The sequence below is a fragment of the Salmo salar genome, chromosome ssa10 (assembly GCF_905237065.1).
Source record: "Salmo salar chromosome ssa10, Ssal_v3.1, whole genome shotgun sequence".
NCBI classification, from domain to species: domain Eukaryota; kingdom Metazoa; phylum Chordata; class Actinopteri; order Salmoniformes; family Salmonidae; genus Salmo; species Salmo salar.
Window position 1 is genome coordinate 15,620,997 of NC_059451.1, and position 19,665 is coordinate 15,640,661.

General features: G+C 44.0%; 1 protein-coding gene across 1 annotated transcript; it reads left to right on the forward strand.

Annotated features, from left to right (window-relative positions):
- Nucleotides 1-169: 169 nt before the first annotated feature.
- nwd1 (NACHT and WD repeat domain containing 1) lies at nucleotides 170-17,868 on the forward strand. Its single transcript, XM_045688605.1, is given in 21 exon segments — nucleotides 170-1,638; nucleotides 5,032-5,117; nucleotides 5,260-5,376; nucleotides 5,789-6,137; nucleotides 6,396-7,740; nucleotides 8,197-8,400; nucleotides 8,645-8,804; nucleotides 9,604-9,721; nucleotides 9,897-10,152; nucleotides 10,288-10,607; nucleotides 10,798-10,920; nucleotides 11,074-11,279; nucleotides 11,465-11,729; nucleotides 11,859-11,872; nucleotides 11,874-11,976; nucleotides 13,329-13,477; nucleotides 14,035-14,314; nucleotides 14,579-14,955; nucleotides 15,079-15,270; nucleotides 15,361-15,466; nucleotides 15,635-17,868. Coding segments are annotated over 21 exon segments (5,187 nt in total). The 5' UTR covers nucleotides 170-1,529; the 3' UTR covers nucleotides 15,943-17,868.
- The last annotated feature ends 1,797 nt before the right edge of the window (nucleotides 17,869-19,665 follow it).

Genomic DNA, 19,665 nt, shown 5'->3' on the forward strand with positions numbered 1-19,665 from the left:
GCCGCATTTGGCTCTTAGGCCGCATGTTTGAGGCCCTGATATAGAGGCATGGAGCCAATATCTCATATAGATTCAGTATCCTTTCTGGTGAAACAAGGCATAATACTGTGTCTCATTAGTATTACATAATATTAACTCCCCTGAGAATGAGTCTGTAGCCTTGAAGTACACTCGCTGCCATAAAGCTGTTACAACGGCAGTCCTCATGGTTGTATAGCAGTAGTACATTCCAAATGAAGTATAACCTCATTACAAAGGTTTTGTTAGGTGTTTTTTAACTTACACTACCAGGAATATTGTCGTAGATGTTGCCAGTCATAGCCAGAGGCAAACTCAGGCTTGACTCACTTTATAAGCTCTGTAGTTAAATACCCTGATGATCAAATGAACTCCAGGGAGATTCCTGTCGTGTTCTGAGGATTCCGTTTGGTAAAATGGAGCCAGTGTCAAAACAGCTTAAGGGTAGTACAGTACTGGGGAACAAACATCATGATGTATGGTCAGGGTAATGAGCTGGAATGCCTAGTCATTCTGAAAATTAAGTACATTAATACAATATCTCAGATCTCTAACTTATTTGAGAGGCAAGCAACTATAACCAGGTTATACTTCTCTATAAAGCTTTTCTGAAATATCTTATTTCTATTAAGTATAAATAATGGAATATTTCAGAAAAGCTTCATAAAGCATTAAATAAATGTTATGCTTAAATATAATCCAAAGCTACCCTTGTTGCAGAATATTCTTAAGTGTCCCACCATAAAATAAAAGCTCAGTTTCGGAGATATCTGATAATTGATTTGTTTAGTGGCATCAAGCCCATCAGCTCCTAAAAATGCTTGGTGAATGCTACAGTCTGATAAGTTGAAACCAATGACTGTATATATTAAAACACTCTATTAGTCTCGCCCCTTTTCCCCCATGTCATTAAAGGTGAGCCTCAGCTGCAAGGCAACAGCCAACTCCCTCTTCTCCTTTCCTTACCCTAAGGGACCTCCAGTCCCAGGAAGGCACCATTCGTAAACAAAGGCCCTGCTCCAATACTTTGAAAGGGCATCCTACCTTCCTCCCCTCAATGCAATCACTGATCAGACTGGGTGGGGGAGAGCTATTTAGAAAAACCTTGGCTTTCACCTACCCACTAGTGTTACACCAGTGATTACCTCAAGGAAAAGAGGAACGAAGGGTGCAATTTGAAAGTATTTGAACAGGGCCTAAGGTTGTCTTGGAGAGCTTGATCTCCAAGGATATGACAAATAGGATTCAACGGGAGAGGGGGAAAAAAACATTCAGGTGTGTATCTCCATCTAATTTCACTTTGCAACATGAAGCACAAGGAACAAGGGGCAATTGGATTGGATGCTTAAATAATTATCGAAAAACTCTAACACCAGTACATGCTTACAGTCAGAATAGATAAGTCTGCTCGCATGCTTCTCTGATTACTTTTGGAAGCTGAGAAATTATTGTGGGTCATTGTGAGATGAGAGGGAGGTTTTAGCCTGGGACAGTGCTAGGTGAGGAGGACCATGGCATCGCCAAGAGGAGCACTCATGGAGGTGCTCAGAGGCCAGTCAACTGAAGGACTGAAGCTCAGGTCCAACGTGGTCCGAGTCTTTGTCAGCTCCACATTTACAGGTGGGTGTATTTTCATAACGGCATGGGTTCAGTATTTTCATTGTAACACGGGCTCAGCCTCGCGTTATAACACAAGGCAAATACAGTTGCGGCCAAATATATTGGCACGCTTGCACGTAAATAATGTTCTATTCTAAAATAAGTTGAAATTGAAGAAAACCTTTGGTCCCCACACCTTATTGGATTTTCAACATTGCATAACTAATTTTATTTTGTTGTAAACGTAAAATAGAAAATAAAGACATGAAATGACAAAATGATTGGATCCCTGGAGCTAGTATTTGGTTGCACAGCCTTTGGCCAAGATAACTTCAGACAAACTCTTCTTGTCAATGAGCTTGCTGCACCTTTCCACTGGCGATTTTGCCCACTTTTCAGCAGCAAACTGCTCAAATTCTTCTGTGATTCAGATCTGGCCAGTCCAGAACAGTCCATCATCTCTTATTTGAACCATTCCTGCGTCTTTATTAATGTGTGCACCCTGGGGATGGTTCATTATGAAACACAGGACTGCTCTGGAGTGGCCATCGATGAGTCCAGATCAGAATGAGTATTTTTGTAATTATTGTTTTAACCTAAATGTATACAGGTTTTTCCTCATTGAGAACATCTCTTTTTCAAGAGAGACCTGGTCCAATAGCAGCAGGGGGAACAAAGCTTCAGACAAAACAACTTACATACCCTAACACAACATGAAACATAACTATACACACTTACAGTACAACAATTACATATTACGTTAAAAAAACACAAATGTCTTGACTAAAAAACAGTTGTCCTAAAGTTAATTACACTCTTCTATGATATTCACATCGATGAAGTGTTTAAACTCCACCAACGAGACTAGATCTTCCATTTGTTTAATGTTCAGAAGAGAATTCCAGGACCTGAGTAACTAAAACTATTTCTACCACGACCTGTTCTAATTCTTGGTACTGTTAAAAGAAAATGAGAATGGGACTGTAATTTATATTTATTTAAAAAAAGAACAGAGATAAAATTGTATTTCACCCAATATGGCCTTATAAATCAGTGTATACCAGTGTTGAAGCCTACGCAAGGTCAACGACGAGCCAACAGCGCTGTAGAGATCACAATGATGTGTTAGACGTTTTTGATTTGTAATGAACCTAAGGGCCGCATGATATACTGAATCAGGTGCTCTCAGGGTAGTGGTTGAGGCCTATATATATATATATATATATATAAAACATCACTAAAATCTAAAACCGCCAGTAATGTACATAGTACCAGCTCCTTCCTGGCCTCCAGAGGAAAAACAACCCTTATGCCGGTAATAAAAACCTATTCTCAGCTTGAGCTTCCTTATCAAGTTCTCCACATGAACAGTGAAGCTCAGCTTGTCATCAACCCACACACCCAAATATTTGTACACTTTGACTTGCTCTATAGTATGCCCAGCCAATGTAGCAATGACATGATTAGTAACATGCCTGGCATTTTGTTTTACCTGAAACCAGAACCAGCTTTAAGTCATACAGATTCTGTTGTATGATGTTAAATGCTCTTTGGGCATTTTCAAAAGCTGAAGATAAACTACTACCACTTGAATAAAGATCAGTATCATCTGCATAAAAATGAACATCCGCTGTTTCAATATGATCCCCAATGTTGTTGATATGCAAAATGAACAACAGTAGGCCCAAAATAGAACCTTGCGGAACGCCTGAGCACAACTCTATGGACTCAGATTTACAACCATCCGCCATTACACATTGTGTACAATTTGATAGGTAATTTATAAACCAATCTAGACCATGACCAGTAATTCCACAACATTTTAACCTTTGCACTAACACAGCATGGTCCACAGTGTCAAATGCCTTCGACAAATCAGTAAAGACAGACAAACAATGTAACTTCTTGTCAAGAGCACAGTGGATGTCATTTAAAACCTTCAATGTTGCTGAATCAGTGCTGTGGCCAGACCTAAAGCCTGATTGCATTCCATTTAAGATGTTTTCTTGGAAGTAGGCCTTCAGCTGCCTACTAAGGACTCCAGTACCTTAGACAGTACAGACAATGTTGATATGGGTCGATAGTTGTCAAGTAGCGAAGGATCTCCACCTTCCAGGAGATGCAGTACAAAAGCAGATTTCCATAACTTGGGGATTTCCTTAACGTCAAGCGTGAGGTTAAAAATACATGTTAAGGGGGAGCAATGATGCCTGCAGCTAGGTGTAGGAAGCAGGGGTCTAGATCATCAGGTCCAGGGGATTTTTTTTTCTATCAATTTATTTCAGGGCTTTACGCACTTCTGAAACAGAGAAGGATGAAAAGGAGAACCTGGTGAAGGAGTGCACAGGGGTGTCAGGTAAATCCATTGGGGGCTCATTTATACCTTTTGACCTTTTCAAATAAACTGCCTGCATCTAGAAAATGCTGATTTTAAGGCTGTCGGAGTGGAGGTTCTCCCAGTTACAATCTGTGTGTCTACCAACAATTGTTTGGATAGCTGTGTATCTTTTTAGCACTCCAAACCATTCACTACTTGCCAACATTTGGATGGATTATTTAAATTATCCAAAGTAGATTTCAGGTAGTGGTCTGCTTTCAATTTACGGATCATAGCCACACCCATATTTCGAAGACGTATCACATCCATAACTTATGGTGAAGGCTGAAAACAGCAGTTGGAGGGTATCCCTCAAACATTAAAGAATTAAAGCACTTTGCTGCTGAAAGTGGGCAGATATGCAGTAGAAAGGTACAGCAAGCTCATTGGTAGCTCCAAAAAGCATTTGGTTGGCAGTTATTTAGGCCAAAGGCTGTGCAACCAAATTCAAGCTCTGGAGTGCCAATAACTTTGTCCATGCATTTGTCTTTATTTTCTCAATTAAAACTTAAGTTTACAAAAATACAATTCGTTCTGCAATGTTGAAAATCCAATAAGATATGGAGACAGTTTTTTTCAATGGCAACTTATTTTAAAAGAAATAGGGAATTATTTAAGAAAAGTGCAAGGGTGCCAATATATTTGGCCACAACTGAATTTATCAGAGATGTGATTATTCCTTATTTAGCAGATGCTACATCATCACTACAACGGCCCAGCCATTGTATCTGTTTTGAAAGAATCATATCCCTAGTTTGTAGGGGTGCAACTTTGGTTTTAGAAGTTGGGAGGACATAACAACCTAACCGACCGTTCAGAGGCGTCCGCATGGTCCTGAAGCACACCGTTGCCTCGTTTTGTATCACATTCCAAGTAAACTGGGGGAGACAAAAATGCAATTTCAGAATGTGGGGCCCTGTCCCCAGTGAAAGTTGTGCCCCTGCTAATTTGTAATCTTTCAGTGAATAGCCTTGTGTTTAGTTTTGGGTAACACTGCAAACCTAGTGTGTTTTCTGACCTGATGTGACCGTTGGCAGATATGAGCAGTGAAAGGAATGCATTATTGGACAAAACCTATCCTGAACTTCAAGCTTTTTGTCACAGTCTGGGCTTAGTGTTTGAGGTGAGAAGCAGTACATTACGGACCGCCATCAGACACATGTCAATTAATTCTAATTTCATATGAATTCAGAGATCACTATTCGGAGAAGTGTGATATTAGTGTTGTTGGAGGAACTTTTGTATTTAGTTCTATATCCCTAAAGGTTGTGGATATGAGATGGGGTCTCCAGGATGCAATTGCTGTGGACCACATGACCACAGAACTGTGTCTTCGGGAAATCGAGGCTTGCAAGAAAGTATCCGTAGGACCAAGTTTCATTGTAAGTGTTGTTCAATACTGTTCCTCTAGCACAGGGGTACAACTCCGATCCTGGAGAGCTACAGGCTTTTCTTCTAACCCATGACATGAAATAACTGTGGCCCAGACTGAAGACTGATCATTTGAAACCAGTATCCCATTTGTTCCACGTTGGTTCAATGTAATTCCATTGAAATGATGCGCAAACAATGCTGATTCAACCAGTGTGCCCAGTGGGATGTAAGTGCTGTCTGCTGTGCTGGATCAAAAACCTGCACACCTACTAGCTCGCCAGGACAGGAGTTGGAGAACCCTGCACAAATGTTAATTGGCTCTTCTTTTCCTTGAATTCAATGGTTCTTGAAATATATAATCCCAGCAGGGTGTTATGTGTTTTGATTTCATTTGATTCGACATGTCTCCTTGTTCTCAAGGCTCTGCTGGGGAACCGGTATGGCCACCGCCCTATCCCCCGTGTCCTCCCAGGAAAACAATTTGAGGTGCTGCTTTCCAAGCTACCACAGGACCAGGTGGGGCTTCTCCACCAATGGTTCAGGAAAGACAACAACGCCGTTCCGCCCGTCTACGTTCTTCAGCCAATCACAACTCTGTTGCCCCACTACAATGACCTTCAGCCTGAGAGAAGGCCGCTGCAGGATGACAGTGTCATTTCCTGGCGCTACACAGAGGCTCGATTATTGCAGCTCCTACGCACTGCGGCAGTGCAGGCTGAAGAAGACGGGGATATAACTGTTGAACAAAAACACCAGTTCTTCAAATCTGGTCAGAGCTTGCCAATGTCTTGGACCAGTCATGTTAGAATAGGAGCGAGCTAAAAACCTGTTATGTTCTGCCTTGTGATGTGTAGACAAGTGTTGCTAGATTGAGTCTTGGTGGCTTTCTAGTTACATTTCCACTTAAACTACTATTTATTCGCAATGACTTGGTAGCTTATTCGCTCATTAGCTGTAACTTATTGTAGAAAATCCAAATTTTGTAGAACCAATCAACTCATTTTCTGGTGTTCTCCCTCCTCCATAGTGGCGGAGCATGAGATAGAAGAGGGTCTGCGAATGCCAGATGGGGACGAGAGTGAACCCTCCGCCATCCTCTTTGTGCGGGAGCTACCTCACTTGCGTAAGAAGGATGGCCCGAAGCGGCTGGCCCAGTACATGGATGTGACGGCTGATGGCCTGCTGGATACCGAGGCTCAGGACCTCCTCTCGGGTCTCAAGTCGCGTCTCTTCGCTGCCTCGCCGGGCATCCTCAACCTGCACAGTGTGGAGTTGTGCAAGGGAGCCATCGAGCCCAGCTGCAAGGAGCATGCCCAGTACCTGGAGAGCCTCTGCGAGCAGCTCGTGTCCCAGACGAAGGCTCGCATTGCCAGGAGGGTTGGTGCTGGTTCACCAGTGGAGGCTGGTACAGAGAGGACCAATGGGGCAAGAGGAGGAGATGCAAGTCAGAGGAAGGGGGAAGAGGACAGAGGCTGGCTGCTCCAGGAGCTTAGTCACCACATGGCTTTGAGTGCCGGGAAGTGTTTGGGCGTGTTTCGTGGCAGGGAGGGGCTCCTTGGGAAGATCTGCCTAGCCATGTGGGAGCATACCAACACCCGCCACGCGCCCCTGGTGGTGCATGGGCCACCGGGTGTGGGCAAGACAACGCTGCTCTGCAAGCTGGCACAGGAGATGCGTGGCCTCCTGGACCCCAGGGCTGTGGTAGTGCTCAGGTTGCTGGGAACGTCGGCAGAGAGCTCCGACCTGGGCCGTGTCCTCCAGAGTGTCTGTTTCCAGATCTGCTCTGTGTTCAGTTTGCCACCTCCCACCCCGATAACAGCACACACGCGTGAGGACCTGGTGAGGTTTTTCCATGGCCTTCTAGCTGAGGTGTCGGAGCGAGGAGACACACTTCTTCTCATACTAGACTCCCTGGACCAATTGTCCTCGGCCACCCAGGGCCAGAAACTCCACTGGCTACCCAAAGACATCCCCCCCAATGTCCATTTGGTGGTGTCCACCACAGATACAGGCTCTCCAGTTTTGGCTAACCTTCGGAGAACAGTCGAGGTTCCTGGAAATTTCTTTGAAGTAGAACCCCTATCATGTGACCAGGGTAGAGAGATCATGAATGCCTACATGAGGGAAGCGCAACGAAGCCTGACTCCAGAACAGTGTGAAGTGGTACTGTGTAGCTTTCAGCTGAGTGGAAATCCTCTGCATCTGAAGCTACTGCTGGACATGGCCAGGCGATGGGCGTCCTATACCCCCGTGACTGACCTGGCTCTGAGCAGCAGTGCACAGGAAGTGATGTCACAGCTACTCCAGGCCCTTGAGGAAAGGCATGGGAAGCAACTGGTCGGCGCAGCTTTGGGATATATCATTTCTGCTAGGTGAGGTGTTCGTGTACACACACAGATGCACAGTCCACAGAAGGCGTGTGAGGGGAGGACGGCTCATAATAGCTGGAATGGAGTGAATGGAATGGTATCAAACACATATGTTTGATGTGTTTGATTCCATTTATTTCCATTCCAGCCATTATTATGAGCCCGTCCTCCACAATTAAGATGCCACCAGCCACCTGTGACGCACATACACACACCCACACACACCTGGTGCATTAACCGACAATACAACATTGATATTTCAATCAATAGACTACTGGAATATCAAGCCAGAGTCATACGTTAACCTACAGACAATCCATATCACAAATTCCCAGATCAAAAGCTGCCGTATTTCTCCCCCTTATCAAAGGCTCATACATTCGGGTTTGAAATTAAAATCCATCCTTCTATTCATAATGATTTCTTTTCCAAATGATTATTACTCATTCTGTTCTCCAGGGGTAGTCTATCAGAGGCAGAGCTGCGTGATATCTTGTCCCTTGATAACAATGTCCTGGCTGAAGTCTACCAGTACTGGCTTCCCCCCAACCACTCCCTCATCCGCCTCCCCCCTCTACTGTGGGTGCGCCTCAGGCACGACTTGGGAGAACTCCTTGTGGAGGGACAGGCCAATGGCGTCACGGTGCTCGGCTTCCACCACAAGTAAAGATCCTCTCTATATATCTCAGCCAAACAGGTTTAGGGGCTGGTGTTCCAAACCCAGATTAAGCCAATGTTTTTGGCTAAAAATCTATTTTAATAATGTAGATTTTCCATTGAGCATGCTTCCAGTCCAGTCGTAGGCCTAATCCATGTCCGGGAAACCGGCCAATACTTCTTGTATTGATCTACTTATGGCAGAACTTCCAATCCTGTACTTTGTCTGTGTAATTTAATATGGTAATAGGCTGTTGACCGAAACTGTGCGAGAGAGGTACCAGAGGTCAGAGCAGCAGGCTGACAGACACAGGGTCCTTGCTGAGTACTTCTTGGGTAGCTGGAGCCAAGGCCGATTCAAAGCTGTCCTCCTACCTCCACTGACGACCACATTGGACGCTGACCGCAAGGTAACAGAATGATGGGATTTCAGTTCAGTTCCTACGATGACATAGAATAGCACCTCAAAGAACCCTTAGATGTGTTTTCAATAATAATTGGTGTACTCCTCTTGTCATTACAGTGTAAAATACAAGGGTCAACTCAGATAGTCCTTGTAGCCATTTTGTTAGCTATTTAGCAGCCTTATTGCTTGGGGGATAGAAGCTGTTCAGGAGCCTGTTGGTGTCAGACTTGATGCACTGGTACCGCTTGCCATGCGGAAGCAGAGAGAACAGTCTATGGCTTGAGTGGCTGGAATCATTAACAATTTTTCTGACCTTCCTTTTACACCGCCTGATATAGAGGTCCAGGATGGCAGGGAGCTCGGCCCCAGTGATGTACTGGGCTGTCCGCACCACCCTCTGTCGCGCCATGCGAACAAGGCCATAGCACCTTAACAGAGTGCCGGCCATGATTTGCAAACCAAGTGCAAACTGATTTTACAGGTAGAATCGCGCGAAAATGTCTGCAGTCAGACGTCCAGCAAGCTGGACAACTAAAACGGACTTCACCGAACAAACGGCAGATGACCGGTAGATCAATACAAAAAAAAATATCACAGTAAATAAGAACTGAAGCTAAGGAAGAAAAATTGATGAGACGCACAAGAGGACATGTTTTCCACTTAATGAAATGGACGGCGCTTTTGATACCACCGTGAAGCTAACCGGACGTGTTTCCATAGTGAAAATGTTTCCGCGGGTTAGTTGTGTCGTGTTGAATCATTAACGTACACCTGTCTACTCTCTCCCCTGGCATGTTGCCAAGGTGCCCCCTCAGCCCCTGTGGTTCGCTGAAGGAGTGGCAAATGTCAAGAAGCTGCAGGAGCTGCCCTACCACCTCCTCCACGCAGGCCTCTGGGAGGAGCTGCGCCAGGAGGTCATTGGTAAGGCCACATGCCCCAAGGGAGTGCAAAAGTCAATGGTGGGAAGAGCCAATACTGGCAGACAGACTTGGCTGATTTGAATTCTCTTATTGTTGATGTCAGCAAGTTGTCTTACTGTGTATGATGATGTCATATTACGAAGTCTACCTTTAAGCTGCGACTCTTTGCCCCACAGGCAGTAGTGAGTGGCTGTACTGTAAGACTCTGACCTGTGGCGTGGCCAGTGTCATTGAGGACCTGACCCTCTGCACCGAGCTCATGGACTGCCCCGAGACTCAACTGATCCGAGACACTTTCATTCTCCTCAAGCCCACCCTGGACTTTCTAGATGGACAGATGGGTCAGATGGGTCAGGGGGGGTGGTATCGTAGACGAGTGCTACATGTTCAGTTAATGCATGTTCTGTTGGGTTTAAATCTGCCCGGTTTCAGATAAAGTAGCTGGATCACTATTTCACAGATTTACGAGCAATGCAACAACAACAAAAAATTCCTAGATCAAAAGAGAACGAGTGCTAACTGTAGGGTAGGTTATTGATGATTCTAGTCCCTCTGGCTTGGAACCAGAAACATTGACATTATACTTGGATGGGTGAGTGGTTGGGTGATACTGTATCAGGAGAGCCTTCTCTTCACACTGTCTCACCAAACATCTCACTCCGTTCTAATGCTATGTTTCCTCTCCAAAGACCCCTCCCTCTTCTACACAGAGGTCTTGGCCAGGCTCCACTCCTTCGCTGAGATGTACCCTTCACTGATAGGACAACTCTGCTGCCAATGTCACGACTGGCTCTCGTGCTGTCCTGACCCCATCCTGGTCCCCAAGTGCACCTTCCTCCAGCCTCCAGGGGGAGCGCTAAAGACAACGCTTGCTGGTTTCCAGAAAGGTTTGTACACATAGTGTAGAATATGCCTGTTCATTGCAATTGAGCCCAGGAGTAGGATGACGAAGCCACCAGATGCTGATCTAAGGTCAGTCTGTATTTCACATCTCCAATGGTTAAAGTTAGGATATGGGATGGGTAAGCTGATCTTACGTCTATGCTTAAGGGCAACTTCTTGTCTGTCTGTCTGAAGGGGTCACAGCTCTGGATGTTTGCCCAGAGAGAGGGCTCCTGCTGGCAGGCTCAGAGGACGGGATGGTGATTGCCTGGGACCTCAATGATCTAGAGGTCATCCAAACCTTAGTGGGACACACAGGTGAGGGCGAGTGTGTGTGTGTGTGTGTGTGCACGTGTGTGTATTTCTAAGGAAAGGTATTTGAGTTTGTAATTAATCACTGTCAAGCGTATTCACATTCTGCTTATTCTTGCAAATTCTTTCTCTGTGTGTCTACTTATTTATGCTCTTCAGCTAAGGTGCTATCAGTGAGAGTGATTGCCAGCGGCGCTCACTGTCTCTCATTGGCTGCTGACGGCACTCTGAGGAGGTGGAGCCTGCTGAGTGGCAGGCAGCTGTACTGTACCCAGGAGGCGGTGTCCATTAACTCCTTACCTTCCACCACACACATCCATGTGTCTGAGGAGAGGGCGCTTATCTTCACCCACTCTGGAGGCCAAGTATGACATACATGTGAAGGGGTTAATTGTGTTTCTATCAAATACATTTTCTTTGAGGAATTTTCCTTCAAATGCATCTTTTCAATCATTCTGTTTCCAACCTTTTTTTATATTTACAGTATGTACTCCCCAAAAATATTATCATCTGCCATTTAACCAAAGTAACGCTTCTGCTTTACCTGCAGGTGAAAGTATGGCATCTTAACACAACAGAACTACTCTTCCAAGTCAAAGATACCGGTGTCTCCATTATTCTTGGGTTATTGAACGGAATGGTCGTCTCCCTCTCAGACGGAGGACTTGTCACATTTTCCCACCCATCCGCCGAGGAGAAGACAGCGCAGATACATTTGGAAAACTCTTCACATAGTTTGACCCTTGACGGCAACCCTTACACTGCAAAAACATGGCCGACTACTTATAGCATCAAAGGAGGGCTTCCTCTATCAGGTACAGATTGTCGAAACATGTCCTGGAGGAGGATGATTCAATTTCCTATAGCTAGATAAACTATATTTCTGATTGTAATGGCATAATTGGTTTCTCATCGCATTCTGTTCGACCATCTGTCATTTGTAGGTTTCCAGCACTGTACAGGGCAGACAGTCACAGTGGACTCTGAGACAGACAGTCACAGAGCTTCCAGTCTGTGCAACCTTCCTCTCTGCCTCAGATGACGAAGGGATACTTTTGGCAGGTAGCATTACTACAGTACAGGAGGACCTTAGTGTCAATGCCATTCATGGGGTTCCTCCTATGTAGCCTACCTTTGTGTCTCTATGGTTCAGCAGGTTGGAGTAGAGTTTCATTCCCATATGGGCCACATACAGTGCATTCGGTAAGTATTCAGACTACTTTACTTTTTCCACATTTTGATACAATAAAGCCTTATTCTAAAATGGATTTAAATAGTTTTTCCCCCCTCATTGATCTACACACAATACCCCATAATGACAAAACAAAAATAGTTTTTTTGAAATGTTTGAAAATGTGTGGCTGTGTGCTTAGGGTCGTTGTCTTGTTGGAAGGTTTCAATCTTGGTTTCATCAGACAAGAGAATCTTGTTTCTCGTGGTCAGTGTCCTTTAGGTGCCTTTTGGCAAACGTGCCTTTTACTGAGGAGTGGCTTCCATCTGGCCACTCTACCATAAAGGCCTGATTGGTGGAGTGTTGCAGAGATGGTTGTTCTTCTGAAAGGTTCTCACATTTCCACAGAGGAACTCAGGAGCCCTTTCAGAGTGACCATCGGGTTCTTGGTCATCTCACTGACCAAGGCCCTTCTCCCCCCGATTGCTCAGCTTGGCCAGGTGGTCAGCTCTAGGAAGAATCTTGGTGGTTCCAAACTTTTTCCATTTAAGAATGGTGGAGGCCACTGTGTTCTTGGGGACCTTCAATTCTGCAGAAATGTTTGGGTACCCTTCCCCAGATCTGCACCTTGACACAACCCTGTCTCGGAGCTCTACGGACAATTCCTTCGACCTCATGGCTTGGTTTTTGCTCTGACATGCACTGTCAGCTGTGGGACCTTATATAGACAGGTGTGTGCCTTTCCAAATCATGTCCAATCAATTGAATTTACCACAGGTGGACTCCAATCAAGTTGTAGAAACATCTCAAGGATGAACAATAGAAACAGGATGCACCTGAGATCAAATCGAGTCTCATAGCAAAGGGTCTGAATACTTATGTAAATAAGGTATTTCTGCTTTTTTATAAATTAGCAAAAATGTCTAAAAACCTGTTTTTGCTTTGTCATTATGGGGTATTGTGTGTAGATTGATGAGGAAAAAAACATATTTCATCCATTCTAAAATAAGGCTGTAACGTAACAAAATGTGGAAAAGGTCCAGGGGTTTGAATACTTTACGAATGCACTGTATAGCCTGGTCCTAGATCAGTTCATGCTGTCTTGCTGACTTCTTGACTATGGGAATTAGCAAGACAGCACAAACAGATCTGGGACCAGGCTAGGCCACATATACTGAATGTGCTAACTGTAAAAGTGTCTGGCAAATGACTATTATATACAGTAATATTCATATCATTACAGGCTGTGAGAGGACACTGGTCCTTTTCCATAGAGAGTCAGACTGTGTCCAGAGCTTCCTGGATCTGCACCATGAGGACACGGTGTTGTGTGCCTGTGTGTCGAGCGACAGCAGAGTGGTCGTCTCGGGCTCTGAGGACCACACAATACGGGTCAGTATTGGTTTATTGGTACCCATGAAAATGATGCACTTGTATAAAACTTGTTTCTAGACTGTAATGTAGTTATTGATTATTATTGATAATAGATGGCAGTGATATAGATGGCAATATTGATGATATAGATGGCAAGTCACAAACTGGGCTTATTCAAAGAAGTCACTTGTTCACAATGATGAACTTTGAACCAAATGTCTTAGCTTGATCCCAGATCTGTTTGTGCGTTTTTGCCAACTGCTATGGTCATTGGTATAGTGAAACATCCCTAGATAATGTGGCCTTGTGAAATCCTAAGTTTCTAAATTGTGCCCCAAATATACACTGAGTATATTGAGTTGCACTGCCAATGCTTCCCATAGTTGTGTCAAGTTAGCTGGATGTCCTTTGGGCGGTGGATCATTCTTGATAAACACGGGAAACTGTTGAGCGTGAAAAACACAGCAGCGTTGCAGTTCTTGACCCAAACCGGTGCGCCTGGCACCTACTATTTGGCAAGACAGCACAAACAGATCTGGGACCGGGCTAACATTGATCCGCTCTGCTTTTTACAGGTGTGGTCTATAACCACGGGAAACCTCCTTGACTATTTCCTTGGCATGGATGCCCCTGTCACCACTCTGGGTCTGTATGAGGGCACTGTCGTCTCAGCCTCCTCCTCAGCATACTACCTGAAGCTGTGGCATCTGCCCTCACCCAACGACCCTCAGCAGAGACCCAAAGGCTGCATTCCAGCCGGATGCCCTCAGGTTGCCCTCACTAAAGATGGCGACACGGTGTACTATGTTAGAAACGTAGGCCAGAAAGAAGTGATTACATGGAATTGTCACACAGGTAAAAATGCATATGTGCACCTTATGTTTGGGTGAAAAATATGAACTATGTGAAAATTGTCAAGCAAAAGTTCATAGGGATATATTTATCATAGAGAAAGAATAAGAAATAATGTTACAAATGTGAGTGTATAATGTGAACCTAGAGGGGCTAACAGACATGTCTCATGGTATGTTTTCAATATCCACATGCAACATGGAGAATAATTGCTTGCATTTGACAATGGGGGTCTGTTAAAGAGAATCTCTCTCCTGTTTGTCTCAGGCTCTTCCACTGACACCATGGCCGTCTCTGCTGAGGTGTGCTGCCTAGAGCTGGCCCAGCACAAGAAACTCCTCTTCTGTGGCCTCACGACTGGCACGGTCCTCATCTACCCCCTAGCCTTCCCCAAAGAGACCCTGTGCATCCCACCTCCTGAGAACCTGCCCACGGTGCGCTGCATGGCCATCGGCGGCCAGGAGAAGCACATGGCCGTGGCCTACGAGGACTCAGTGTGTCTGTTCGAGATCACGACCAGGGACAGTTTCCCCAGCGTGGAGGGGCCCTCCGCGAGGTTTGCCCTCTCCCTGCTCCACTCGCCCGTCTCCTCCATGGCCCTGCTCCCAGACTGTAGGCTGCTGTACGGGACAGCTTGCGGGGAGGTCTGTAGCATGATTGGCCTACGTTACCCATAATGCTCTGTAGGCCTACAAGATATTTGGTTTTAACTTAGTAAAGATGTTGCTGAAGCTAACATTGTGTCCTGTCTCCTTATTTAATATAAGGTCACCATGTACGACTTCAAGTCCGCCTCAACTGCCACCCTGGATAGCCACCGCAGCAGGGTCAACTGCGTGACGACCAGCAACTGGGGGACGCACGCCCTAGTGGGCTCAGAGGACGCCGTGCAGAGGCTGTGGGGGGCTGACCCCCCTGGTGCTGGATCACACCATGGAGTACAAGGTCAGAGGTTAAAGGTCAACGGTCTAGTCAGGGGGAATCTATTTTTCAGACACACCTCAGGTTGACTCATTGACATAAATGTGTTTGTACCTTTTGAAATACAGGGGTTCTTGTTTGAAGGGGTTCTCTGTGCAGCGTTCTCTGAGAGTGACAAGCACGTCTTCACTGGATCACAGGATAGAACTATTAAAGTCTGGGATGTTGCTAGTGGTATGTGCTCACAACATTTCTCTATTTGAGTTTTTTTGAGAATTTTACATTGTTTGTTTACTACTATTAGGAATACATTTTGCTCGCTACTATTTCTAACCATATATCAAACCCATATTGGTATACACAAATGAACACTAAATATTATGTATCCTTTTTTTGTCCCAGGGAGTCTGTTATTCGTCCAGTACGTCTACGCTCCTGTCACCAAAATGTTGACCTACAGGAATGGCTTCGTGGCAATCTCCCAGCTGGGCTACGTCATCAAGGAAGGCTTCCGCTGTCCGGATGACGTCTGTCCGGAATACAACCCACTCCGGAACGTCAACGCACAGTACAGGGTCACATCCCGGCAGAAGAGTGCAGACAGCCCTCACAGCGTCATCACAGAGATCCCTGAGTACAATCCTGCTCAGTTTAACTTCATGGCCCTGATGCTCAAGAGCAAACCCTCTCACTCATGCCAACTGTTGTAAGGAAACTGACATAACATAACAGACATAGTGTCAATTGTAGAGATCTAGCGTCATATAAGGTTATAAGGTGTGCTGCTACTGTATACAGTAAGTTGAGTTCAGTTTCCCACACTGAATTATATGAAAATAGGGGCTATGTCTGTCAGCTCAATTCACTTGCTTTAAATCAGCTATGCACATTACTTATTATAAAACATTCTGTGAAATGTAGGAATTTGTATTAGCACATGTTCATCACATTGGCACATAGAGATGACAAATATACAAACTGTTACAAAATGCAGTGATTATGTGTAAAAGCATCAATATACAGAACATTTAAGGGCTAGTTGCTGTACAAAGCACACATATACACCGAGTGTACAAAACATTAGGAACACCTGCTCCTTCCATGACATAGACTGACCAGGTTAATCCAGGTTTAAGCTGTGATTCCTTATTGATGTCACGGTTGTTGTAAGAGACGGACCAAGGCGCAGCGTTTGTTGAGTTCCACATATTTATTTAAAGTGAAACTACTTCAACCAAAACAATAAACAAGCAACACTACGTGGTGAAACAAGCACCAACATAAACAATATCCCACAAACACAGGTTGGAAAAATGGCTACCTAAATATGATCCCCAATTAGAGTCAACGATTACCAGCTGAACATAGAAATATTGAACTAGAACACCCCCTAGTCACGCCCTGACCTACTACACCATAGAGAACCAAGGGCTCTCTATGGTCAGGGCTTGACACTTGTTAAATCCACTTGTCATGGAAATTACCACCAGGGACTCAGTCAAACATTAAATTACTCATTCTTTATTATCAGCAAGCTGGAGAGGTTCCAACCAACTTAATGCACCATAGTACACGTTGGTCGGGAGATCTGCCGGGGCAGTCCCGTTAGTTCTCTATTAGTTATATTTGCATGATTTAGCTTATTCATAATTAATTCATCATTAACGTTTAGTTCATGCATGTGACCGACCAATACCTCACAAGGCTTCTTCTCACCAAGCTAAGACCTTGAAACTGAGATACCCCTTTCGATTCTCAAAGCAATGTTCTGGGCATACTGCCAAATTGCTTATACTGATTGTGAGGATACCTCCCAGGCGCGATCAATCAGTCAAATTGGTTCTTAGAAAAGCACAAACCATAAAATGTTCCTTCACACACTTAAATCAGTGTAGATGAAGGGGAGGAGAGAGGTTATATAAGGATTTTTAAGCCTTGAGACAATTGAGACATGGATTGTGTATGTGTGCCATTGAGGGTGAATGGGCAAGACAAAAGATTGTCTTGCCTTTGAACGGGGTATGGTAGTAGGTGCCAAGCTCACTTGTGTGAGGGTGTCAAGAACTGCAACGTTGCTGGTTTTTTCATGCTCAACCGTTTCCTGTGTGTATCGAGAATGGTCCACCGCCCAAAGGACATCCAGCCAACTTGACACAACTGTGGGAAGCATTGGAGTCAACATGGGCCAGCATCCCTGTGGAATGCTTTCGACACCTTGTAGAGTCCATGCCCCGACAAATTGAGGATGTTCTGAGGTCAAAAGGGGGTGTCTCTCAATATTAGGAAGGTGTTCCTAATGTTTTGTACACTCTGTGTAGAAAAGTTCATATATTGTAGAATGCTAAAATAAAATAATCTGACATTTCCTGATGTTGGAAATCATATATTTAATAGTTAACTTCTATGGGCTAGGTGGGACGTTTGCGTCCCACCCTAGTCAACAGCCAGTGGAATCGCGTGGCGCGAAATACAAATACCTCAAAAATGCTATAACTTCAATTTCTCAAACATATGACTATTTTACACCATTTTAAAGACAAGACTCTCGTTAATCTAACCACATTGTCCGATTTCAAAAAGGCTTTACAGCGAAAGCAAAATATTAGATTATGTCAGGAGAGTACCCTGCCAAAAATAATCACACAGCCATTTTCAAAGCAAGCATATATGTCACAAAAACCAAAACCACAGCTAAATGCAGCACTAACCTTTGATGATCTTCATCAGATGACACTCCTAGGACATTATGTTATACAATACATGCATGTTTTGTTCAATCAAGTTCATATTTATATCAAAAAACAGCTTTTTACATTAGCATGTGATGTTCAGAACTAGCATACCCACCGAAAACTTCCGGTGAATTTACTAAATTACTCATGATAAACGTTGACAAAATACATAACAATTATTTTAAGAATTATAGATAGAGAACTCCTTTATGCAAACGCTATGTCCGATTTTAAAATAGCTTTTCGGCGAAAGCACATTTTGCAATATTCTGAGTACATAGCTCAGCCATCACAGGCTAGCTAATTTGACACCCACCAAGTTTGGGGCTCACTAAACTCAGAATTACTATTAGAAAAATTGGATTACCTTTGCTGTTCTTCGTCAGAATGCACTCCCAGGACTTCTACTTCAACAACAAATGTTGTTTTGGTTCCAAATAATCCATAGTTATATCCAAATACCTCAGTTTTGTTCGTGCGTTCAGGTCACTATCCGAAGGGTAACGCGCGAGCGCATTTCGTGACAAAAAAATTCAAAATATTCCATTACCGTACTTAGAAGCATGTCAAACGCTGTTTAAAATAAATATTTATGCTATTTTTCTCATAAAATAGCGATAATATTCCAACCGGGCAACGTTGTATTCATTCAAAGGCTGAAAGAAAAAAATTGAGAAGTCTCGTGAACGCGCATCTCAGTCTCACTGTCCCCAGGCTGACCACTTACAAACTCTGCTGCTGTACTTTGCCCAGAGACAGCAGACACCCCATTCCACTTTCTGGCGGCTTTAGAGAGCCAATGGAAGCCTTAGAAAGTGTCACGTTACAGCACAGATGCTGTATTTTTGATAGAGATGCAACAGAAGGACAACAAATTGTCAGACAAGGCACTTCCTGTATGGAATCTTCTCAGGTTTTGGCCTGCCATATGAGTTACTCACAGACACCATTCAAACAGTTTCAGAAACTGTAGAGTGTTTTCTATCCAAATCTACTAATTATATGCATATTCTCGTTTCTGGGCAAGAGTAGTAACCAGTTTAAATCGGGTGCGTTTTTTATCCGGACGTGAAAATACTGCCCCCTAGCCCCAACAGGTTAATGTCTTTTGAATGATTAAACCTTTTGACATTAAAGTACAGAGATTCACAGTGCGTACAGACTACTTCTGTTCAAAGTTGTTGCTAAACAACTCCAATGGACCAAGAGGGGGCCCTCTCATTTGTTATTGAAGTCCCAGGAAGCAGGGTACCAAACATTACTGTCTAGTCTTTCTCTAGTGAAGGAAGGCTCTCTTCCACCATCTTGTTTTCCCCTCTGTTGGAACTTCTTTATGGAAACACCTGGCAAGATGACAAGGTGATCATACATGGCTTGCAAGAAAAAGGCACAAAAACTTGCTACGTGATGAGAAATAAGTATGGGCATTCTACAAACATGCCTACAATCACTCATATTTTCAAGTCCTTTTGAAAGCACCGTCTTTCTGTTTATTTAGAAAGCGTCGCCTTTCTTTGTTTGTATAGACAATTTACCCAAAAAAATATCATCTTTAACATAAGATAACCAACATATTACACAAAAAACACACATGCAAAACTCAAATACATATTTAAATTATATGCTTTTTCATGGTCATGATTATTTTAAGTGTCCTTAAAGAAACACAAGACTTGTTCCCATATCTTTTTGGAGTCTGTA